The following is a 24,519-nucleotide window of genomic DNA, read 5'->3' as shown; positions in this document are numbered from 1 at the left end:
TTATGTTTAGCACAAATCCCATCTGTCACACGGAAGGGTACGAGCCACTTGCAGACCTGCTGAAAATAAAGATGAGTTAGTCCAAGAACATCCTGCACTGATGCTCAGTGATTTATCAGAAGTTAAAAAAAGAAAACAGCAACTCACCATATTTCATCTGTTTGACTTCAGAATTCTAACCTAAGCAGCTCATTCACTCAGGTACACCATGACAGGCAGGTAGGAAGAAAAAATTAGTTCATATCATAGGAAAACAAGGAATGTAAAGCAGGAATCCTGCTTCTAGGTGTTAATATAGCTTGGTATGACAGGCCAGGAGAGTTGCTGGGCATTTGAGTGAAACCAAAATCAACAATTACATGTCCAGAAGTGATACAGCCACAGTTAGCATGGTCAGCAGAGTGATCACAGTTTATAGAAGAAAAAAAAAAAATAGAAATGGAAAGAAAAGGCATCCACAAGAAATAAAAAAGTATTGACAAAACAGGCAGCATGAAGCTGCTCTGGTATTTTGTTTTTGTTGCAATTTACAAGTAAAAAAAAAGTCTTGTTCCTGACTCATTAGCACCATATCTCTAACCTAGTAGATGCTGTTTCTCTCTCTGTAACGAGACAACTTCCACAACCAACACTGTGCTGTGAGCAGCAGCAGCATCCCCTCCCTCTGACCAGAGCAGGAGCGATGGCCTGGGCTCCTCTGAGTGCTCCCAGCCAGGTATTTGAGAGCAGCAGTGCAGATGTGGCACGAGGTGCTGCTGCTCTCCCTGTGAGAGAACACTGACGGCAGTAGGGAGGGACAGCTCATACCCACAGCTCACAGGACACAGCGACACATGCTCCTTGCCTGCCAGCACCCAATCCCATGGATGTTCAAGCCCCATTCCCACAAATCCAAGTGCTTAGATGGGTTTTGAGCATTAGTTTGAAGGGAAGTTTTACAAGGGAACAGATTACCAGATGGTTTCAGATCACTTCTCTCAGAAGCACTGACACGGTCTGCAGCAGCCTGTGCCATTAACACACCTGGGTTACAGAGATTGTTTTCTAAGGCTCAGGAAAACTTCAATTATTATCCTTCCCTCCTTAAACAGTCAGTCAGCAGCCAAATGTATTGAGTGGAGAAGTATGGAGGGAAAAAAAGGCAAAAAGAACAGTCAGTTAAATCCAGGAAGCACTGCAGGGAGAGTTACTCCCTAACTGTCAGTATTACACAGCTGCATTTAGAACAAGATTTTCCTCTGCTGATTGCAGATTAGCCCAAACTCAGTAATAAAAGGGACTGGAGTCTTCTACCCTGAGATCAGATCCTTTCCAAACAAGACTTTTGACCCATTCCAGCACTAAACCCTCTTTTGTGGCAGATCCAGCCCAATATTTAAGCACCAGCCCACCCTACCTTCCAGCTGGGCATTTTAGTGAATGAACACTGTGTTCTGGGAAGCAATTTATTTAAAAACATTTATTTTAGGCAAAATTAAACAGACATTTGAGATTACATAGAAATACAGTTTCCAATTGGATCACATAAAAATTAAAAATGCACTGCTGTGTTGATTTAAGTATTTTTGTATGTATTGACCAGGTATATAAGATTTAACCATGCCATTTGCAGTCAACTATCATAAAAATCAGTAACGAAAAAGGTTCCTTAAAATGTGCAAATATTATCTTAGTGTTACCATTGATAATAAATGACCACTAAATAGATGCTTATTATGTAAAGCTTTTTAAAGTACAATAAAAATACAAATTCTATTTGTTAAAAAAGGCCATTGCTATGGCTACTAAACATCCTCATTATACAAATTCGAAAATACTATATGACAAACAAAATTATAAAGACTTTTCTTTATGAAACATATACTATTCTATTTGTTAGTGATTTCATATATTTTTAATATATATTTCTCTATAATACTCTATATGAATGATGAGCTCAGAATGAGAGAGAGGAAGATAAATGTAATGGAGGATGTTAAGGCCCCAATTCAGCAAGGTACCTGAGGATGTGTCAAAGCCAGCAAAGGAATAATCCCATTCTTTTAGAGGACTCCAAAGGCACATGCACAAGTACTTTGTTGAACAAGGCATAACAATACTCGGGATGAAATTGAAAAATATGGTTTTGGTGTAAACTGTGACTGTTAAGGACAAAACTATAAGTGTCAGCAAAAAGCCTCTCATTAAAAATAATCTGAAAATTTTGGGGCAGGGGGGGTTTCCACATTTGTATGTTTTGAAGGGAAATTACTAGAGGTTGGAAAGTTTTGAATTGAACTCATGACGATAATTTTCTGAGATCGGTTTAAGATGGTGTTTTATTGCTTATGAGAAAGATTAATGAAGAGTATGCATAGACATGTCAGCATTCATCTCACCAGCAGCTGAGAATTTTGGTGTGCAGGTATTTCTGTAACATGAACAACCAGTGGGTACAAAGGACTTACTTATAGTTGTTTCTCTGCAGAAAGCCTCAAAATTAAAGACATGGAACACTAAAGAAGAGAGTAAAAGAATTATACTCAACAGAGCCTGGCTATAAACACTCAGGTGTTGAAAGTAATTACAGAAGTGAGCCCAGTGCTGCTTATACACAAAATTACATAAGTTCCTAAGTAAATGCAGGACCATAATCTTCCTTTTAAGTTATGGCTAGCATGTAATGGACTCCAAGGTACATACTTTACACTTCAGCTATAAAAGATCAAAACAAAGGGCAGTTGCTTTGCCATCCTGCACTTTAGCAGTTCTTCTAGGCTCATTACGCACTAATTAGCAGACTAATAACTTGTTAGTTTCTAAAACATGAATGAAGGACCTAAAATCTGGATTGTATAAACCAATACAACATATGTACAGGATAGTAACCACACACAGTGATGGAAATCAATCACACTGCATCCAGATTTACTTTTGAAGCATCTAGTAATGGTTAGTATTTTATGCTTTTCTCACTGCAAATTGAATTTTTTGTAGCAGATATTAATAATTTTACTGCTTGGATATTAAATAATATCTTAAAAGCATAATTTCAAAATGCTGCCAGGTAAAGTATTATGTAGAATTCATGCCTGCACATTTGCAGAGAGAGACAGAGACAGAGGTATGAGTGACCTTTCTGAAGAACTTCTCCAAGCTAATAGTCATAAAGCATAGTAAATTCGGGCCAAAATGTGACAGAAAGAAACACAACAGCGTAATTTAATCCATAATCCATAAACAAATACAACTTTTTACATTTGTACAGGGAAAGACTGGAGATAAGTTGAATTTTTACAGAAGCAAGCCTCACAAGAGTATACAAGTTGAAAAAAGCAATTTTTGGCACATGGATAGTATCTGTGAGTACATGTTCAGAAATAAAAAAAAAACCCACTGTGGAGGAAATTCACATTGACTTTCTTGGCATCAGCACCTGCTGTCTAGTGGGTCAAGACAAAATACTGTGCCTTCAAGAGTTAATCCCATTTTGAACCCCTCCTGCAATGAAACAAGACATCATTAGTAAAGAGCCAAGTGAGTTCTGGAGGATTACATTCTTCTTGTAAAAACATTTAAATCCAAGCATATCTTTAGGCAGACAAACTGCAACGATACTTCAGCCTGAATTCACAAATATTTACATTATTTGGTCAGCCACTTTTTAGTAAGTCTTAGTGGTTAACTCATAAAAGATGTACACCATACAACAGCATAGCTACAGCATGTACATAAAGTGAAGAAAATATTATAGAACAAAAATATTCAATATTGTACATAGGTTGACAGAAATCCAAACAAGTCTGACTTGCACTATGTTGTTCCTGAGTAAAATTCAAGAAGATTTATATTGAAAAATGCAGGTATGACATGCACATAGTTACTGATACAAGGTGTCTCCTGTGTTCTGTGGTGCTGTAAGAGCAGTCCAACAAAAAGTGCTGACCACCCCACCTCAGAGAGCTGCTCTGAATTGCTCCCAGTGCAGTTAAATTGACAGGGCTTTACTGCCCACTGCCATCTGAGCTTCATGAAAAAGGCAAATAAAATCATACTTGCTCAACTGCAAATGAAAAAAGTGCACTTTAAAGGCATGTAACTCAGTAAAATAAAACTCAGTGGTATTTTGAAAGTGCAGTGAGTTGCTTTGAAATTTCAGACCAAAATTCCTGAGTTTGCTCACATTCATTTTATTAATAGAAACACAAAAAAGATTATAAGCTGGATGCTACCACCTCCTCTATGGAAAAGAAATTCATTCTACAAGTACTTTTTTTTGGTATACTATCATAGATGCTTGGCTTGCTAAAGGTACTTCATTCACACCAGTCCTAAAGTAACAACTGCACTTTTAATACAGGAAAACCACTGTTATTTTCATTTCTCTTTTTGCATTAAAAGAAGCTGAATAAGCGGCTGAAAAGCTGAATTTTGTGGCTTGAACCTCAAAAGTCACCTTGAAGTCAAGAAAATTTCAGTCTGCTGGGTGAAAGTACTTTGAAGGTTTAAGCAATTGGAAACGGGGCTCTGACTAGAAATGCCATGAGAACATCAACTCCAGTGGCAACAGTCACAGTGCTCTGTTCAGTGAGAGTGCTGATTGTGTGCTATGAAATCAATAACAGGTCCTTTCATCAAGAAAACATCTTGTAAATAAGATAAATCTTTTTGTAAAACTATCTGTGTGGGGATTAGGCACAAACTCAAGTCTTTCCCTCACATGCACAGCAGTACCTCAAGACCATACCTTTTGGGTTTAGAAGATAAATCCCACGTCAAACCAGCTTAATTTCAAACAAATTCAAATCACAGGCTAACACTTGAAAAGTGTATGAATATCTAATAACCCTGCCAGCTACTGCTATCAGGAGAATAATGTGGAAAAAGAGAACAAACCTCCTGGCAATAGTTACTAAATGGTCTGAGAATTTCCAAGTAAAAGCTGCATTTTCCTAAAGGCAGATCTATACCACGAGATGCTGAGCAAGTAGCACACTGTGGTGTAAACATTCCCCAACTGCGCTACCCAGTCTGCTCTACCTGGGTGACAGTGCTGCCAAGGCTCACTAGTGTATTTAAGATTTTTCCTTTTTTTTCCTCTCTGTATTTTCCAAAGGTTTAAAAGAAAGAACATACAACGCAGAAGATATTTCAAGTGAACAGTACGTGAAATTCCAAGTGAAACACATCCTGTTATAAACAGACAGTGTTCATTTATCCAAAGGGTAAATTAATTGATGTAACTGCAGTCAAAGGAGGACTGCTTACCCAGAAGGAGAATGCAGAGAATTAGCCCTAGAGTCTAATCTTACATTTTAAACCCTGCAGTTACAGTGTGCCTAGGATGCTCAAACTCTGACGTATCTGAAGGCTGTTTCCAGTTTTAAGCTTGTAAAGGGATACAGGAACAAGGAATTGTTGTTGTTTCAACCTGAGGATGATTGATGAGTTCCAACAGCAGAACATCACCAACAGCTGGTTTGACAAGGATAGAGACCTTCATCCTGAGGCAGCCAGAGCCTTCACTGAACATCCATCCCATTCCTGTCCACTTTTATTTTTATCTTATATTTACTGTTAAGTTTGCTGGTGTCTTAAGTAGCTTTACTTCCAATGCCGTTTCCAGCAAGTGAAGAGCAAATCAGATGATGCATTTTGGAAGTACACTCATCTCACTGCTCTTATGTTGAGCATGTCAGGTTTTTTCCACACAAACTGATATTTTGTCACTTAGCACTTTGCTTGTGTTTGCTATGACTTCACTTAGAACCTTGGCCTCCTTGGCCTTTCCTTCTGCAGCTTAACTCCAGCCACTTCCCCCCACCCCTGTTCAGTCCTTCTCAAGCTGTGATATTTTGCATTTAAAACAATTACATTTCCACATATTTGCAATGTGATCAATGCTAATCTGTTCTGAGGTTGCTACTCTTTATGGATCATAATAATTTAAAAAGTTTTTTAACTTTATGACCAAAATGAACTGTCTGTCCTAAAAGAAATCAGTGCTGTGGTTGCCAGGTGCTGTTCCTGAGAACAATAGCTCATGCACCTTCCTGTCTCTAACAGAGACATGGCATTTCCATGATCACTTCTGAGCCACACCAAACCCACGACCATCAATGTCAGATGCTGCACTTCCAAGCAGGCTCAAACTTCCATGACAACCACAAGGCCAAAGAGCCCAACAGCACAGAGAGGACATCAAAGCAATCCAAGTGGCTAGCTGGGCATTTCTGTCATTAAAGGAACGTAAAATCAAGATATTTTTCTCCTGGGTATTTAAGTGGAAGACATGAAGTGAATTTTCAGGGAATGCTGAAAAAGGCCACCCCGTGGTACTGGCCAGGAGAGGGAACAGAAGGGCTATGAAGTGTGCATCTATACTGTGCCTTGTTTTTCTGTGTTCGTGTTCTCCTCAAGGAGCTTTTTTACTTTAGAGGCATTTTTACAAAAGGACTGAGCAGTTTAGCTACTTACTAAGTAATGGTATTGTACTAAGGGATGTGATTGATGCCCTAAAGAGAGGAGCAAAGCTTGTTTCCACTCGAAACAGCTCAGAAACAATCCCTCTTCCAAAACCAGCCTTTTTTTTTGGAGTCAAGGATAAAAAGATATGAGCTATTCTGGTTAAAACCTGTAAGCAGTACAAGACAAAGAACTTGCACTTTATCAGAAGATAAATTTGCCAGAGTCAATCTTATGGCTCAGAAGTTCATTCACTTATCACTTCACAGTGACTTCCCTCAATGAGCTTAAGTCAGCACAAACCAAACGAAGCAATGAAAAATTTACATATCTCTGAGAAGAGCATTTAGAGGGGTGAGCATAACTCATTTGAGATGGAAAGATGCCAAGTCTACTGACTGCTTCAGGGCATGCAGGGAGAATGGCTTGCAGCTCCTGGAAGCTCTCTGATATGAACTACCTTGAGATTTTAATAAATTATAGCAGCTGCTGCTGGTGTGACTCATAATCCAGGGAAACTTCTCCTCACTACAAGATTTCTGGGAAAGTAGACATTCATTTTATTAATGTCTGGACATAGTCAAAATAAAGATGGAAATATGTTTCAGCATAAGGGTGCAGAGAAACAGGAGGTTGGACAGTCATCAGAGAGAGGCCTGAGCTATAAAAGTCACATCTCAGCAAATGTTTGAGTTTTAAGCTCTCCAAAAAGATCAACACAGATTGGACTGAGAAATGGAATAGAAAGCTTAACTGTGAAATTTGGATCCTCACTGAAGTTTAAAAATAAGAGTGCTCCCCCAGAGGCCAGGGAAATTTATCCGATCTCATTAAGTTCAGAATGCAGGATACAAAGGAAAAGCACCCACTACTCAAGAGTTTATTCTCCAGTGTCTCTTCTGTGCTGTGCTCTCTTCTCCCACAAAGAAATTGTTCCCAAAATCACAAGGCCACATCAGAGCAGCTTTTCTGCACACGGGGTGTGTGTGCTGAGGCACCTCACATGTTCCTCACAAGAAACAGGCTAAGAGAGTCTGGATTGGGCTGCTCCAGTCAGGTCGACACATTCTCACTGCAGGCTGAGCTCTACTGAGCTCTACTCAACACCATGGTGCAGGAAGTTTATACATGGAGCTATTTGCTAGGTGTCTGTAAAAAACTTACCTTCACAGATTTAATGGAATACATAATTACAGAAATCCAGGCTGTGCTTCCATAATGCAAAGATAACAAATTCATTCACTGCATTTCAGAAAAGAAGAGAGGCCCACACTTCTCTTCCATGTTTCTCATTGTTGGATTTCCAGAGCATGTTACATGTTCCGTGCTCTCACCTTCCTCAAAGGCTGTGCCTAAGCACAGCAGCTTCTGCTCCTTGAAAAGTTTTAAATCACTATGTCCAAACAAAGACTTGCTCTCAAACGTGGTTGTACTAACACAATCTCTGTACTAAAGGTTTTGCTTAAACCATTTCACTAGTGACAATCTGATAATGACAACTGGAGATTTCACAAGTACACATGGAAAACAAACAGCAGCGAAAACAAATTCTTAGTATTAGCACCTGGCAAGACAGAGTAAAGAAAAAAACCATCAGCTGTCTCTAACTTAGAGATTGCAGGCCCCAAAAAACCAAAATGGCCCTGACTCAGAGTTCTATACACAAACCATAAATCTTGGAATTTTTATACATAAACAAATATACATAAAAATAGAAACACAAGACAAACACATGCACATTTCAATTGTAAATGCTTTAAATACCATTATTAAAATATGATATACCAACCATCGCTGACGCTGCGCACCCAGGAAAGCACAAGAAGATAAAAGAGACATTAGGAAAAACATGTTTCAATCTGTATTTTGCACCAATCACACAGTAAAATCACTTCCCACAGTGTTTGCTTTGGCTCAGGCTAGAATATGGGGGTTTTTCATGCCCCTGCAGGTGTACACTTATTCTCAGCTGGATCATAAATGTCAAGTTTTGTGCCTACATAAAGGCCCACTAATTAATTTTCAGTGAATAGTTGATATGCTGGGGGTGAGTGCCTTTCTTCACAACAGGACACAGTAACACCCTAATGTTTGGGGGTTTTGTTGTTGATTGGTTGTCTCCTTTTTTTAGATCAAGAAAATACAAACAATGATGGAAGATTTTAATTTCATGACTTCAAACATCTTCAAACATTTACTATTTAAGTCCCTGAAGTTTTATGAGGTGACAACACTCTGTACTGGTATAGGCAAACAATTCCAAATATTGTCAAAATATTACCTGTATAGGAACTCTTAATATGTGACATTTAAATATTGACATACCATTATTAGTGGTAACCACAGTTGCTACAATTTATTTTTCCCTAAAACAGTGGAAATGTTGGTAATATATCAATGGGAGGTGCTGTAAGATTTGGGGTTTGTGTTCAAGGGCTTGGTAGCAATGTTATGGGATTCACAAAACACCAGCATGTTGTTGGAATTGCAAAGAGGACAGTTTTGGCTTTTAGCTGCTGTTTAAAATTATACAGGGGACCAAGAAGCTAAATTTCTTACTTCACTGTAAGTAGAGTTTGTCAGTGGAACCAACCTGAACTGACAAAGAAAAGAAAATGTACTTAGGAAAATTAAATGGTATTTCAATTTATTTAATCTATTTTAAAAAGTCTCTGCTGCTCTCTAGGCAGGAGACAGGAACAGAAGGAGCCCGAGAGCAAATGCTCTTGAACTTTGTGGGCTCCTAAGAGACAAGAGGGCTGGAAACCTTGGGAATACTTTCTGCTGAGGAGCCAGGATCCTAGAAATTCAAGTTTCCATTATTTCCAGCCTTTTCTTTTGCTGGCAGGCTGCTTAAAAAATACTAGAGATAAGCTGGCAAGAAACTAGAAGTTTTGAAAGCCTGACTGCAGAGCATCATTTGTTCCAAAACTTGAGGACTTTCTCCTAGAATTGTTTCACAACTGGGTCAATAACTGAATGGACAATGTTGAGTGTTTCAGACTCAACAAACATTTTATGATAAAAACACAACAGCTCAGAATTCTTGAATCAATTCTCAAGAGTTTAATTGCTCCAGGGTGCTACAGAGCTGTTTTCAAAGGCAGCAAAAAATTGCCATGGCCTCAGAAGCACCTGTCTGCCTAATGCTGTGAGAAACCAAAGTGATGCCATTGAGGAGGGTACATTGAGATGGCTGATGGTGGGATCTGGAGGGCTCTTGGCTCAGCTCTCTTTTTCAGCTCTCTCAGTCCCTTCCCAGGTAACAGCTCCCAAACCATTTTGGTTACACTGCTGAGAAACCCTTCACTAGTGTAGCTGACTGTCTTGGTACCAGGTAGGGCTCTTGAGGCAAACCCAAACTCCAGCTCAAAGACCAGGAGATAAACTCACAGAAGGAATAGTCAGAAATAGGGGTTTGTGCGTGCATTAGTGTGTGCTTTGTGGAACACATTTTCAGAATACAGTAAGCATGTATTTCAAGAATAGGCACACAGCCATCAAAACCCACATAAGACAGTAGTTACCTGCATCTCATCTAGTTTGGACTGAATGTCTGGAGGGAAATCTCCTGCTCCACAGCTAAAAGGGTCAAAAGGTTCTGCTCCAAAAAGGTCTCTCTCTGAAATGACAGAAAAGTGAGTCACTGGGAGAACAGGTATGAGCTACAACAACAGCGCTCCGGAAAAGCCACCTTACATCTCCTCCTGAGCTGAGCAACAGCATCAGCTACAACACTCATCAACCACAACTTTTAACATCCCAGTGTGCAAGCCAGCTCTTGGGCAGTTTCCCAAACCTTAATACTCAAATATTTTTCCAAGAACACCACTGGACTTCTGGTTTAAGCCTTTCTTTATCTTCCTTTAATGCTTGTGCCTTCTCGAGATGCAGTGAGAAGTTGCTGCTTTGGAAGAGGGCATCATGTACTGACATGTGCTCTGGAGCCTGTGTGTAGAAGGAGTTTCAAAAATGAAGAGGAAGCAACTGGACATGAGTTGCCAAATTTCATTTCTACATTATGTCAACAACAAATTGCTAATCAATTAATCTTCATATCTCCTGTCTGCCACTCCTCAGGTTAAGGATGTTTCTGTGAGACATGCAAATACTCTTATTCAGGCAAGGCAAGGCCTTTGTTTGATCCAGTTCCTCAGTGAACAACTAGCAGTAATTAAAACTAAAAGCCATCTGAGTTTTAAAATCTTTGAGAAGATCACATTAAGAAAGAAACACTATTTAAAAAAAAAAAAAAAAAAAAACCAAAAACCACAACAGTTCCATGAATTGTCATGCTAAAACTCCACTAAATTTGGGTGCGTAAATAGATTGATAGCAAATTTTCACTTTCTTAATACCAATTTTTTCATCTTTTCTTAACTGCAGTTTCCATTCTAGAGGTCAAAGGGAGGGGAATGTTTGTTTGTTTGTTTGTTTTTTTTGTCTGGGTAAGAAGAGGGCCCTCCAATACAATTGGGTTTCTTTCTGATATTAGACCAGTATAGTTCTTTATATTTGCCTGATCAAATATTTTTTGCTTTTTCAGGTTTTGGGTGGTTTTCTCTCCTTCTTAGTCATAGATTTTTCTTTCCTACATTTAAAGGCTCCACCTTTAGATACTTTTCCCATCTCACATTGGATTAAACTACAGCAGTTAAAAAAAAAATTGCTAACCCAACCCCACTGACTGCAGAATTTACAGAACCAAGTTCCTACAGCCTTGTCACTGGTGAGAAGAAAACCAGAATCATGGGGACATATCCTCTCTCCTAACTTTCATGGCTGCCTAGCAAGAAACCTGACAGGCACTCTACCTGCCTTGAAACAATTTTAGTTTTAGAGCATCACAGTAAGGGGGGCAATAGTAACCCTGAAGTGACTGGACAGTCAAGTACAAAATTCACCCTTAACACCTGAGACCTGGGTGACAATTAACTGCTGGACCCACTCCCCTCATTGCAGTGCTCCCAGTGCCATTATCAGTGGTGCAGCACCTGCTACAGCTGCACAGCTGGTTTGATTTTGGCATCCTTAGAGGCAGAATTTTACACCTGTGTTCTCTGGGCTCTTCAACAGTTATTGTGCATATCAGTCTGTCAGGTCTTTGCCCTTATCAATTAGGTGTTATCAGGCTGCACAGCAGGCATTTTAAATAACCGGCAACTGCCATCATTTGCTCCCACAATAAAGTACAGAAATTCCCATTATAAAGTACAGAAACTTGAGTAGAACTTGATTGATTACATATTTAAAAAACTGTGGCTAAGCAGCCACAAACTGTCACACGGGACCAGGAGATGGCCCAGATAAGAGAGCCTTATTCCAAGAGTCCACTTGAGCCAAGAAGAAATCCAGTCTTTCCTGGCAAAGGCAGACCACCTGCGTGCAAGAGAGACTTTAACTCGGATAATCTAATGTAAAAATTAGGTTCTCCCTCATCCTTTGCCTCTTTCACAGCCAAAATGGGTCTGCTCCAGTGTAACCAGTGTCCTCAAATGCTCTGATGCTCCTAGCAAATGACCTTCAGATGTGTAGCAGCTCTGACTTGCAATCTAACCTCCACTGGACAAAAAAGTGATTCTGCTCTATAACCCTCAACAGTCTATGGTTCATTATGTAGGTCCATTTTCTTTCCTTTTACCTTTAAAAGGAGCTGACAGCTTTCTCTGTGGTCAGACAACTGAAAGCAGACAGTTCCAACACCAGGGCTTAGCAAACATTCTATGGATGTATTTAGGAAAAAACGGTGAAGGACAAAACTCCTGCATGTAATTTGTACTGAATTATGACTTCTGACTATTTTTAAAAGCAAGTATTTTGTACACTATTACGGCTATTATCTCATTCATGCCTTATTGGGCTTTTATCAGTGAAAGCCCTTTTGAGCTCATTAGCAGGAGAACAGCACAAGTTTTAACTCCTTTAATGACATTCCTTCCTTTAATTTGAAAGATTTTTGAATTTATACAGTATACAAGGCAGAATTTAAAACCAGAGTGTGACTTATTCCAAGTGACAGAGCCTAGTAAGCCCTGCACAGAATCAAATTCAAAATGAAGAATCATTACCTAGCTGGGTTTCTGTGCAAAGCTATTACTTGGGGAATTATCTCTATCATAACTTGCTATCCATTCCACAACTGCTTTTCTGCATTTAAAGTTTGAGTGTTATAAGAGAGGCTGCATTGCTAAGAGTCAGGGAGGGACAAAGTTCCCTCATGGAATATTTTCAGTAGCCCTGTCATCATTTGCCTCCAGAACAAGAGCTGAAGAACATGTGTGAAATGGAGAAATGTGCAGATTTCATCCCTGCAGGACTGCACTATTCCTTGGGATATCCATAAGCTTATCCACCAGTGTTCACTACACTCATGATGGAGGGGGGGCTCCTTTTTAGCACAGATGGGATTAATTGGTAACTTTTTTTTTTTTCAGTGCATTTTTATTTTTATTTGCAGGAAAATTAGCTATAACAAGAATATCTTGCCTGGCACACTCCCCAAAATTACTGTAGCATACACAGGCATTTCTTTCTCCAATAAACAGCAACAAGGAAGCCTTTGAAAATTATCCTTTCAAACAGTACAAATAATTTCCCTCCCCTTTCTCATTTCTTTCTGGATGGAAATAAATTCACAGGCTGCAAAATTGACCCACAAATTCAAAAGCCATGAAATGTTGATGTTTTAGATCCTCAGCTCAAACCACAGGATAACATGAACAAGTAATACATTCTGGGACCTGACATTCAGGAGAACAAACACATAATACTGGAGAATAGCAACCTGCACTCTAAGATAAATTCAAAATTAGCTATTACTAAGGAAAAATACAAATATTTGGCTTTTCTGCTGCACTTCACATCCCAATCTCTGCCTCAGCTCTCATCCAGGCACACAGCTATGCTGATATATGCTTTGCCCAGATAGAGCAGCTGTGATGACAAAAATGAATCACACTGAGAGACAAGCACCCAAAGAAATATTTGGAATGAACTGTGACAGGGAAATCCAGAAAGCCTTTCATTTAGCTGCAGGCTACTCCATATTTTTTCCTTTGGAAATTATTACAGCCATTATTCTGACAAAATAATCTTAAATATCTGCAGAAAAAGAGCACCTTGGAGCAGATTTCTGCATCTGCCCGTTGTGACCTTGGATTGTCCATGATGCATTTGTGTGAAATAGATATTAAAAAACTCAACAGAGGATAATCCTCTACAGTTCTTTTCTGAGATATGAAAATAATGCTGTGCCAATAAGAAACATAAGTTAATTCCTCCTTCAATGAAATAAAATTAATGAACTATCTGACCATTCAGATAACTTAGAAGAACATTTACAACTCCTTACTCCATGAGGAAGAAGCAGCATGCAATCTCTAGCATTGCATTTTTGGTTGCATTTCCCTATGTTGCAATCATTACCTGAAGAGTCAGCATGCATTTGACCATTCTGCAACCTCCTGTACAAAAATTATGCCATTTTCTCCTTTAAATAGGTAAACCCCATTTGTTTGCTATTGCTCATATAGCCAGTAGTGAGCAGACATTTGCTGAGTAGCCCTGTTGGAACATTGCTGAATATGAACTCAAAATCTCAAAATTTAATTCATTTTTTAAAGCCTAAAAGCTCTCTTTCAAAAAAAAAAAAAGAAAAAAAAGAAAAAAGTTAAAAAGGTCACAGTTCTGCTCTAGTATTAAAAGGTGGGGTATCTTGAACTACATGCTGTGAGCTTGGCAAAGCCAGAGGTACCATTTATCACTCCACAATTGTTTTTTCCTGTGAAATTACCAAGGGAAGAACTGGTAAGAAAAATTCTAACGCTGGGCATGTGTCATTATGGGGAGCTGAACTGTCATTCTGATCCAGTAATCACCTATGGAACTATTCCTTGGAGAAATGCAAAGTGCTTGGTATTGTTGCAGGTGCCCAGGCCTTTCTGGGTTATTTTTGGCTGGTTTCTCAAACTGGCCAGTGGATGAGTAAGATGAACTTTGGCTTTTAAAAGCACATTTTGCTTGAGCAGCACAAGTGCCCTTCCTGGGTAACAGGCCCCACTTAAGCAAAAGGAATAAATGAGGTAATACTAACAAATAGATGGCAAACCCTCATTATTCTCCTTCTTTACTACTGAATGTGAGAAAGGTGAAAGTTACAAAATTATAAAATCCAACAATCACCCTGTAATTTCACCAAATCAGCTCTGCTTGAGTGCAGTGATAAAGAAAGCAGAGGCAGGAAGAGAAAAAGGTGATCTCAGAAAATGGAGACTCCAAACTTTGGCTCCTTTTGGTTGCCAGCCCTCTGACTTGTACTGGAGAAAGAAATGCCACCTGGTACTGGCAGCAGTGACACCACAAAGCAGTGCATTACTGCACATTGCTACAGTAAGGGGACATTGCACAGCCTGAACGAGCTTATGGGAGTTCAACTTTCTCATTTGGGACAGTAAAGCCCTTGTTTGATGATAAAATATTCCTCTCCTGTTTCACTGACACTCTGAAACCTGCCAAAAAGCATTAATAGCTGATGAAGACAGTAATTTTCAACACAGAGCACCATGACACAGACTGAAAGAGCAGAGATCAAAAGTATAAAGACCATGATGGCTTTGGAACCTCTCTCTGAAGTGATGTCTCTGAACTACATCATCTCAGCTGAAGGCAAATCTGTGAAGTGTAGAAGCAGCAACTACTTTAAACAATAGATATCACTGTTATTAAGCAACTCTTTTTTTTTTTTTTTTTTTTTTTTTTAATATTACAAAACCTGCTGCCTAAACAATTACCAATCCCATATAGATGGAATTTTCAAGATCCCTCAAGATCCTTCAATATCTGAGTGTGGGCTCTCACAAGATTTCTATGGAACTGGGCCACAATTTCAATGGAACTGATGTAGGACAATAGATAAAAAATAAGATCTTGACCTATAATTCAATTCAAGTTCAGTTGCCATTCTTGAAGCTGTAAATGCACATTTAGATCTATTTTATGGCATTGCCTGTAGTTTCAGAGAAGCAATCTTTCAATTATTTATTGCAATGACATAATTCTCTCAATAGAGCAGATCTATTCTAATATTCTATTAGAATATTCAAGTATTCTTTTAAATTATATGAAAATAGTTACTACTATTTTCATATAATTTAAAATATAGCTATGAGTATAACTGACAGATGTAAAATTCTGTCAGTATACTTTCTGAGAATCCTACAGAAATTAATTAATAATTTTAACATATGCTCTTTAAAAAACCCAGGGTTCCTTATTGAATTAAGAGTCTGAACATTTACTTTTTCTTTAGAAGGTGGCAGACATTCTGAGCAATGGAACCAAACAGTACATCACACATGGGCTCAGGGAGGGAAGACATTCACTGACTGAAGTTACAAAATGTATTTTTCTTTTTGTGCACAGCTCCCATTCACAGCTGAAAATTCTACATCCTAGAGGCATGCCCCAAAGCAGCACAATCTCCTCAAATGTGTTCCATATGGTGGCAGGCAGTAACATTAATGTCCCTTATCCACTCTAAAATAGGCGTGAAGGAAGATACGAACACAGACCCATATTTCCACAACCTCTAACATCACTGGTGCATGCCCCACTCTTCTCTCCCTCAAGGGATTTCCAAAGCTTTTAAAAAGACTTTCTGGACTCCAAAAAGATTTCCAGTGAATTCAAGAACCTTACCCTAGGTGCTTTTGACCCTTTGAAAAATAAAATTGCTGTTGTTGATAACCTTCTGAAGACCTTTTAGGAATGGTTGGAGATCTGAAGAGGTTCATCAACTACAACCAAACAAAGCTGTGCATGATATGAAAAGTAGTGTTGAAAACAGCATTCCAGGTCTCTTTGAGAGGTTTCTTCAGCTCTCCCTTGAGCATCACCATCACCATACTTACTCCACCTGCTGCCTTCCCCAGAAATGCAGGCTCTAGGTGCTAGAACCGTGGCTTGGCAAGGAAAGAATTAACAGGAAGTAAAAGTATTCCTTGAAGTACAGAAAAGAGACTGTAAAAGAAAAGCCAAGTTAAAACCCCCAACCCAACTCCTTCCAAGTGTATATGTCACAGTTTCACAGTAAGTTTGTTTATAATGCTACTTGGCAGCAACATCAAGGATGTTGGGAGGATGGTATAAAGATGAAACGGCATCAGTGAACGTGATTTACAAAAACTGCATTTGGCTTTTCATGCAAAACGTACGTAAAACTTTAAAGATGCTTTATGAAAAAAATAATGTAAGCAAAAAGTAGGTCAGTTGTTACAAAACTTACTGATCTCTGTAGATCTACTGGGTACTGGAGGAGGCTGTGTACCATTGCGAGTAGGTGTTGTTGACTGAGGGGATATGGGAGAAAAGGGAACCATATCAAAGATGTCAGTGGAGGGTGATTTAGGTGTCACACTGCCTGCCTACAATAAGGACAATAAATATTAGGGCAATGTTTCACACGAAAAAGATCACAATACTGAATTCTTCAGCATGCAGATAAGAGTCACATTTTGAAAAGAAAAGTTAAAAACAACCATCAGCATGCAAACCCCAGCTACTAACACCAAGCAAATGGCATTTGCAGTACAGACTGACACATGCTAACACCCCCCAGTACAAAAGCAGCATTGTAATTTTTCCATTTTCAGTGGAAAATGTATCCCCGTTACACCTGACACAGCTGTGACAAGCAGCTCTCTTGCAAACATATGAGCACAGACACCTTCATGAGACCCAGCTGAGGTAATATGGCAACAACAGTGTGCTCTGCTCTGGACAGCACAGAACCAAGTTCAAAGATTCAACCCCAGTGTTTTTGGTTTACTAATTCTTCTTTACATGATCTCTTATTTGGCAGCTTAGAAAAACTGGTATGATAAAAACTTAAATGTGTTTTTCCACGAGTAATAATCTATACATAATATACTGAATATTAATATCCAAAATAAACCTTTTGTCCTCAAAGGTAAAAGTGAAGAGATTTCATTCAAAAGGCACTGGAATTTGGAAGGGTTAAAAAAAAAAAATACTGGGCAAGCAAGAAACCCCAAACCCACCAATTACTATAGTTCTACAGCCATATTTGGTTTTGAATGGTTCATTCCTCCTGCCACCAGTCCACTACTTCAGGGCACAAGTGAGGCACAGTCAAGTTAAAATATACTGAACACTGAAGACAGAGGATGAAATAGATTAAAACTGAGACTGACAAGCTGAAGGCATGACTAGTTTGCATGTTCATGTTATTGCTGAGACAATACAGAAACCCCCACACCCTGGGTATTAGAAAGGCCAGCCAGGCACAGCAGGAGCCTGCAGCTTTGAAACAAGATTCAGTTTGCACAAACTATCCATGCAGGAATTTTGAAGCACAAGTTAAGTTAGTCACATGGATCCTCTAATTCAGAATACACAAATATGATAACCTGGCAAGCAGGTAATCCTTAGCACTGCTTGTCCATGAGAGTGCCATGGATAAACCCGTATTTTGGAATGCTGCTTTCTTCAGTGCCTGTGCTGCAGACCTGCAGCTGCCCTGGGACACTCACATCACAGATCCCTAAGTCAAGTCTACAGGTGGCCCTGAACCACGCCTATTTCTCTCTGGAAGTTCTCTGCACTGGCTGCTGAGAAGCAATATTGAGCCACAGCCTTCCTCTGAATGCACTGTTAAAAGAGGAAAAAACCACAGGGCTCTCAAGTCCTACATGTCCTATTTCTTGGAAGTTCTGTGATTCTTAGGAGTTTTGAATTTATATTTTAAATTTGGATTAATATTTTAAAATTGGATTAAGAGAGTCTGTAACTGTTCAATATCTAAAACAACTTGGGGTATTTATTCCCAGATATACAGAAGCATAGCAAGAAAAAAAATCTACATTTTACATGCTGCTTTTATTTTTTGCCTTTTTAAAAAAATATTTTCTCAGTCATTGCTACTCCCAATCATGACCATAGGTGAATCAACTTCATAAAAAACAGTTTTCAAGATCCAGAACTGTTACTGTCCTCAACTTGAGTTACTATTGGGGTTCCAAAGATCATGTGTTGTGAAAAGATTTCAGTGCAGAGTTCAGACGCCACAGGCTCCTGTTAGTGTCCACGGCCCGTGCACTAACCCTGCAGAGAACCAGGACAATCTAAGTCTGGCAGAATGCTGGATGTCATCTGCTCCCACTCCAAGCAGGGCAATGGATGTGCTGGACCCAAAATATATACAATAAAGAAGCACAGCCCTTCCTTCATCTGAAATTGCTCTTATTGTAGACAGGCTTTTGTTGGCATCAGGAAGGTGGGATCAGGTTTGAGGCATAAATAAATGCTTACATCAACCTCCATTTCCACCAACACCCATGGGCAATCCTAGAATGACCTGGAGATCACATGTGCTAATGGAGAATCTTATTATTTGCTACATGATTATGGTTATCTAGAAGACAGATAAACAGAACTTCCATTTAGTTATAAATGTGCCTTTTAGGCAAAAAAAGAAAACCCAAACTTCAGACTCATTTTTCAGTTACATTCAATTTTGTTGAAGTCACTTACTGGCCATTTTGATTCTACTGATATGGTTTAATTAAAACTGTAAGGTAATTAAGAAATGTGTATTTTGAATACAAATGAGCACAAGAAGCATTTTTATTTAGTGAACACATGCAGAAAGCCAGGATGGTCGCTAAATAAAGCCAAATATTACTTGCAAATGGAAGAAAAGTTGAGGGTATAAGCACATGAATATGAAAAAGGAGGCAATATGCCCATTTCATATTTGAGAATAATTTTCAACCTTCATTTTGCACAGTTTTTATAAAGTATTCTAAAAGCTATTTAATGACTCATTGCTTTTCTATTAATTCCTGGGGGGAAGAAGCCCTTGCAGTTGGACCTTTAGAATTGCTTTGAATTGCTATTCTTCATATAAAAAAATTTAACAAAAGATTGACAGATAACAGAGATAATTAATTAATGGACTAATGTAGACATGTTGGAAAAGTAAGAATTTATGTTTTGGTGATGGGAAAGAAAAAGCTCTGCAGAAATAAGAGCAATTCTTAACAAATTCCATATTTTAAGAGTACCCCTAGAGAACCTAAGATTCATCCACCCTATCCTTTAGCCACTGTACAAAATGCACATTTTTAATACAAGTTAATACACAACAGAGAACAAAAAAAAAAAAAAAAAAAGCCAAAAATAAACGAATAAAACTGAAAAAGCTTTTGCACAGCAAGATTACACGAGGTCTTGGGCAGCTGTATTCACTGGCAGGCTTTGGAAGACCACTTTTTGAAGGTGGTGGTATTAACAATCCAGGTGGTAGTCTAGAGTCAGGAGAACTCCTAGGAGTAAGCGTAATGGAAGAGATATCTAAACAAGGAGGTGAATCCTCATTGTTACACCAGAAAAAAGTAGAGGGTCTTTGAAACATATGTTCATCATTATCACACTTTATGTGCAGCAGCTGAAAAGGAATCACAGAAAGAGAAAACATTCTGAGGAACAGAACGTGGTAACGTCAGGGAAAGAAGAAAAAAAGAAACACATTTTATATTTCAAAAAAGCTTGTCAGCAACTTGCTGTTCAGTGCTATAGTTACAAGATACAGAACTTGAAATTACTTCAATAAAATATAAAGATATGCCACATTAAGAGGTAACCCAGTACCAACTGGAGCAAAGACAACTTGATCATTACACCAAATAAAAGGAATTCAGACATCTTTCTAATAGTGTGTGTGTGTGTGAGATGCTAAGAAATGTCTAAATCCAATGAGGTATCAGCAATCCCTCACATCTGCACTTGTAAATTAGCAGCAGGCACAAGTCTGGGGAGGAGTTACTGTGCTGGTTAATGCACAGGTCAGGCTTTTCTCTAACTGATTGAAGAAAAATCTACCATTTATATCCCACCAATGCTGAAAGAACCGCTCATTATTGAACTAAAATCTTCAGAGGACAGATTAATCTTTGGATCTTAACAGAAGGGAATGCACAACTGTGCAGAAAGTTCTTCTTGGCTACGGCCAGGAGTTCCACATGGAGAAGGCAGAAATTGCACATGGGCTGGAGGTGTCCTGCCTAAACCCAGTCCTGCTTAAACCCCTGTGACTGGCCCAGGCTGAGGCAGTGGCAGATGAGTGCATCAAGAATTCTGAAGCTTGGTTTTGCTCCCCTTGCAGTGTTACACAATAGATATATCATGATTATTTCATCAGAAGTTTGCATAACTTAGTAGAGCAGGATTCAATCATTTTAAACAAATTTTTTCAGTGTTATGTAGAAAACAAAACATTTCATATCCTTTTAAAATGACTCTCAGCTTCTTTCTTTACAGATTAACCTGGCTAAGGTGACTAAAGTTGCAACAATGCCATACTTGAGAATGTCAAAATAACATACAAAATTCCCTACTCAAAACATGCAATTCAGCATTAAAGAATAAAAAAATTTTCACCCCAGCTTCAAAAATCTCCATACTGGAATTGTGAAATGGAGGGTTTGGAATGGTAATCAACAAAAAGAAATAAAAAAACTACATGAGAGAATTTTGATTATTATTTCAAGAATATCACCAGATTACAGGTAGAAGAGTTGCAGTGCTACTGTGCATTACTGCCATGGAATCCTTGCTGCTACACAACTATGGGAAAAAAAACCCAGGCCTCAGAATAATAAACACTCAAAAAGACTAAACAGTGTAATTGAGAAGGCCAAATACTCTCCTGAAATGCAAAACAGCAAAGGATAAGTAATTTTCATAAAAAGGCATGGATGTCACATGAAAAAAATCACACAGAAAGCAGCACGACGCACACAGGACACCAAGCAGCAAAGCCATGAGGATATTGAACATATATCAAATCCAGGCAATGGAAAAATTCAATACAAAACCAGAACACACAGCCCTGGTGTCATCTGAGCCCTGAACTGGAGCAGTTCCAGGTCTCACAGTGACACTTTGGACACCACACACCCTATGGGGTGGTGAGCTTCCTACCACAGTTTTGGGAACGCACCTGCTCAGGAATGCATTTTCCCTGGGAATTCTTCATTTGCAGAGCAGCACAGAACCCATCAGGTGCTGGGAATGCTGCTCTGTGTCTCACCTCAGGGTCCAGAAGGACCTGCAAGGCTGATGGGCTTTCTGCTCACAGCCCTCTGGAGCCAAGCAGCCCAGAGACACCACAGGGGCAGCAGGGAAGTGTATTCGACAATGGAAAACAGGGAATGTCACCAAATGCACAAAGTGCAGGGGGAGAAAGGCAAAGACCCTCATTCTAAAGAATACAACCTGAAAAGGGTGTAGTTTTTGAAAATTAATACTCTTACACTGAATTATAAAGGAAGAAAATATAGTAAAAATAATTAAATTGTCATTTTATACAGCAACTGTGCTTTGTCTGAGGTGCCCACTCAGAGCTGCAGTAATAGTGGCATTGATACAATGTGTTCCAATTTGGGCCTCATTCCACTAACATAAGAAAATGACAAGAAATGATACTTCATGAAATTATCATACTAGTTCAGTGGACTTGGTCTCTCTTATGGTCAGATGTAACTACATGCCAGCAAAAGATTTATTTTTGACTCATTCTGCTGAGAAGGGTGCTGAAGATGCACTCTTGTGCTGCATCATATCAGAAAATGTAATGTGATTGTGGTTTTATTAATCAGGAAATTACTTCAAAATTGTTTCTTTTTACAAGGTGTCTCTAGACACGATTGCAATCTCTGTGTCACACCCACATAGTTTTGCTGCTTAAAACATTCAAATTGGTGATATACAGAACCACCACATCAGGAAACTGCAGCAACATGCCAGGGAATTGCGAGCAACCTTGAACTGAAAATTATGCATTTAGTCAAGAACCTGGTCATTTCCTGAGATTTGGGACTACTAAGAACACTCACTCATCCATAATTTACTAGTTCATAAAATACTGTATGAGCATTAGCAGTCCCATTAATTAACTGCTACATCTTCAGTTCATTTAGTACTTTTTCAGTGACATGAAATCTGCCATAGGGAATTTCAAATCCATTTTCTTTAACATTATAAATGCAACAGAATTTTATACCCTCAGGAAGAAGTGCTCAAACAACTCAACACAGAATATTATAAATCTAAACAAGCTGAAGACAGGCAAAAAAACCCAAAAAAACCCCACGTGCCTTTTCCCACTTGGCAATCTTGGTGGAAACAGGAACCAAGTGATATGCATAAACACATTCCAAAATGGTTTTTGAAATCTGCATACAGTTTCAATGTCTGTCTTGGGGGTTTTCCCGTGAGTGTGGTAAAACTTTCCAGTGAGGAAAGCTTTTTCACTGAGGCAGGTGGCCTATGCCTCTAGGTCACAGCAAAACCTTGGAGCAAAGGGCTAATCCATCAGTGTCTTTAATGCTCTGCCTAAAACTGAAAGGGTTTTGCACCATCTCCATGAAGGAGTATGTATTCCACACTGCTTCTTTGGAAATATTTATGGTGCATGGAAGAACACTGATCCTTCTGGGCTGCTGCTCCCAGCATCTCTTCCTGCTGCCCTCCAGTTCAGCTTCCCCACATTTCAGTGCTCTCAGGCAGCCCTGGCAGCTTTGGGCAGCACTGGCAATGGGAACAGCAGCAAGAAAGACACAGTGTGAGCCCACTGTGCCAGGGCTGTGCTGAGCTCTGGAGGCTGCAGTTACACACAGCAGCAGCATCCAAAGCCTCCTGGGGACACAAACTGCAGCAATGTCCCCACAGGCAAACAACGGGATGAGAACCCGATGGTCCTCACTTAATCAAGACCAAATGCAAGAAAGATCAGTGATTAAAGCATTGCCAAGCCACTGCAACAGATGAGAAGTAAACAACAGATACACAAGTCACAGAAACTTTAGTAGTGCGTGCATAGGAGCGAGACAAAGGAAACATTCCATGCCAACATTTCCCATGGCACATGGAAGCGCAGCTCCAGAGGCAAACTAAGGAAAGTCTTAGTTTGGGATTGCATGTCCTCGACAGAGCTACTCAGGACACCAAAAAAAGTGATAGTTCCTGTTGCATAACACTTCTGCATGGGCAAACACACTCATCTGAGGGACTAACTTCTCAAAGTTCTAGGAGGACTGCTCAAAACCATCGACCCGAATGCAGAAAGCATGATCACTAAGCAGTTTATTATTTACTGAATGTGCTGAGCAAACGTAAATCTAATTAGCTACAATATCCTGAGAGAAAAAGCGTGAAGATTGATAATTTGATGTGCAACTTTCACAATATACTTTATGCAAAAGTATTTCATTATACAATCCAGTTTCCTCTCTTTCATTTCCAACTATGATCTCATTGCCTTAATGGGTTCTTTTATAGGTTGAGAAAGAAATTTATTTTTCCCACAGAGTTTATGAACTGACAGAAAAAAACACCTAAATTAGACTGATGTTGATTTGGCCATATGGCTAGATTTAGAGCAGCTACAGAAAAATTTTCATAGTGATACAAATTAGCAAGCAAGGAGAGAGAACCCTGATGGCAATTGTATCCCTGAAAAGCAGAACTTGATTGCTGTCAATGCTTTTCACCCATTTAAACACTGCAAAAATGCAAAGGGTAGGTAATCATATTATTCACACACGTATTTTGCACCCATTTCACTCTGTCAATATTATTTTAAAATATGTCCTCAAATAAACCCTTAGCTGGCCTGCAAAAAAACTGCAATACATGCAAGATTCATCAGAAAAGCAGTTTTAGACTGAATTTCCCTTTGTACATCCCAATCAAGCCTTTAACTTGCACTACTTATAAACTGGACAGAAAAAAGTAATCCCTAAATTTTAAAATTATTGCTACTTTTAATTTTCATATGCAAGTGGGATTTTTTTCTGTTTTTGTTTTTGATTTTTTAAATAGAGTAACTGAGGACTTGCTAATAATAAACTCCCTAACACTCCAATTCACTATTATTACCTAAAACATATTTAATTAAAACAATTAGTGACAGATATTTCAGCTGGAAAAATGTTCTCTTATGAAATTATCAACTCAAAAGATTCTTGATTCTACGCTTAAAACGAAGCTTTAAGC

The 24,519-nt window shown here is 38.9% G+C and overlaps 1 protein-coding gene across 5 annotated transcripts in view; it reads right to left on the bottom strand.

Moving 5' to 3' along the window:
• Positions 1-1,444: 1,444 nt before the first annotated feature.
• The window catches only part of GULP1 (GULP PTB domain containing engulfment adaptor 1), a 141,820-nt gene continuing 118,745 nt past the window's right edge, over positions 1,445-24,519 (bottom strand). For 2 of the 5 annotated variants that reach the window (XM_041487568.1, XM_041487567.1), the window contains 4 exons: positions 19,685-19,909; positions 16,727-16,865; positions 9,972-10,066; positions 1,445-3,480 (listed from right to left, as the gene is read on the bottom strand). In XM_041487568.1, coding sequence (XP_041343502.1) covers positions 3,409-3,480; positions 9,972-10,066; positions 16,727-16,865; positions 19,685-19,909 — 531 coding nt within the window. In that variant the 3' untranslated portion in view covers positions 1,445-3,408. Of the gene's footprint in view, positions 3,481-8,233; positions 8,245-9,971; positions 10,067-16,726; positions 16,866-19,684; positions 19,910-24,519 lie in introns of all 5 variants that reach the window. The other 3 variants (XM_041487569.1, XM_041487571.1, XM_041487570.1) reach the window with 3 other exon arrangements.

Source organism: Pyrgilauda ruficollis, unplaced genomic scaffold (genome assembly GCF_017590135.1).
Source record: "Pyrgilauda ruficollis isolate IOZ18807 unplaced genomic scaffold, ASM1759013v1 scaffold81, whole genome shotgun sequence".
In the NCBI taxonomy this organism is placed as follows: Eukaryota; Metazoa; Chordata; class Aves; order Passeriformes; family Passeridae; genus Pyrgilauda; species Pyrgilauda ruficollis.
The sequence above is the reverse complement of the archived record's forward strand: the minus strand, read 5'-3'. Positions and strand labels throughout refer to the sequence as shown.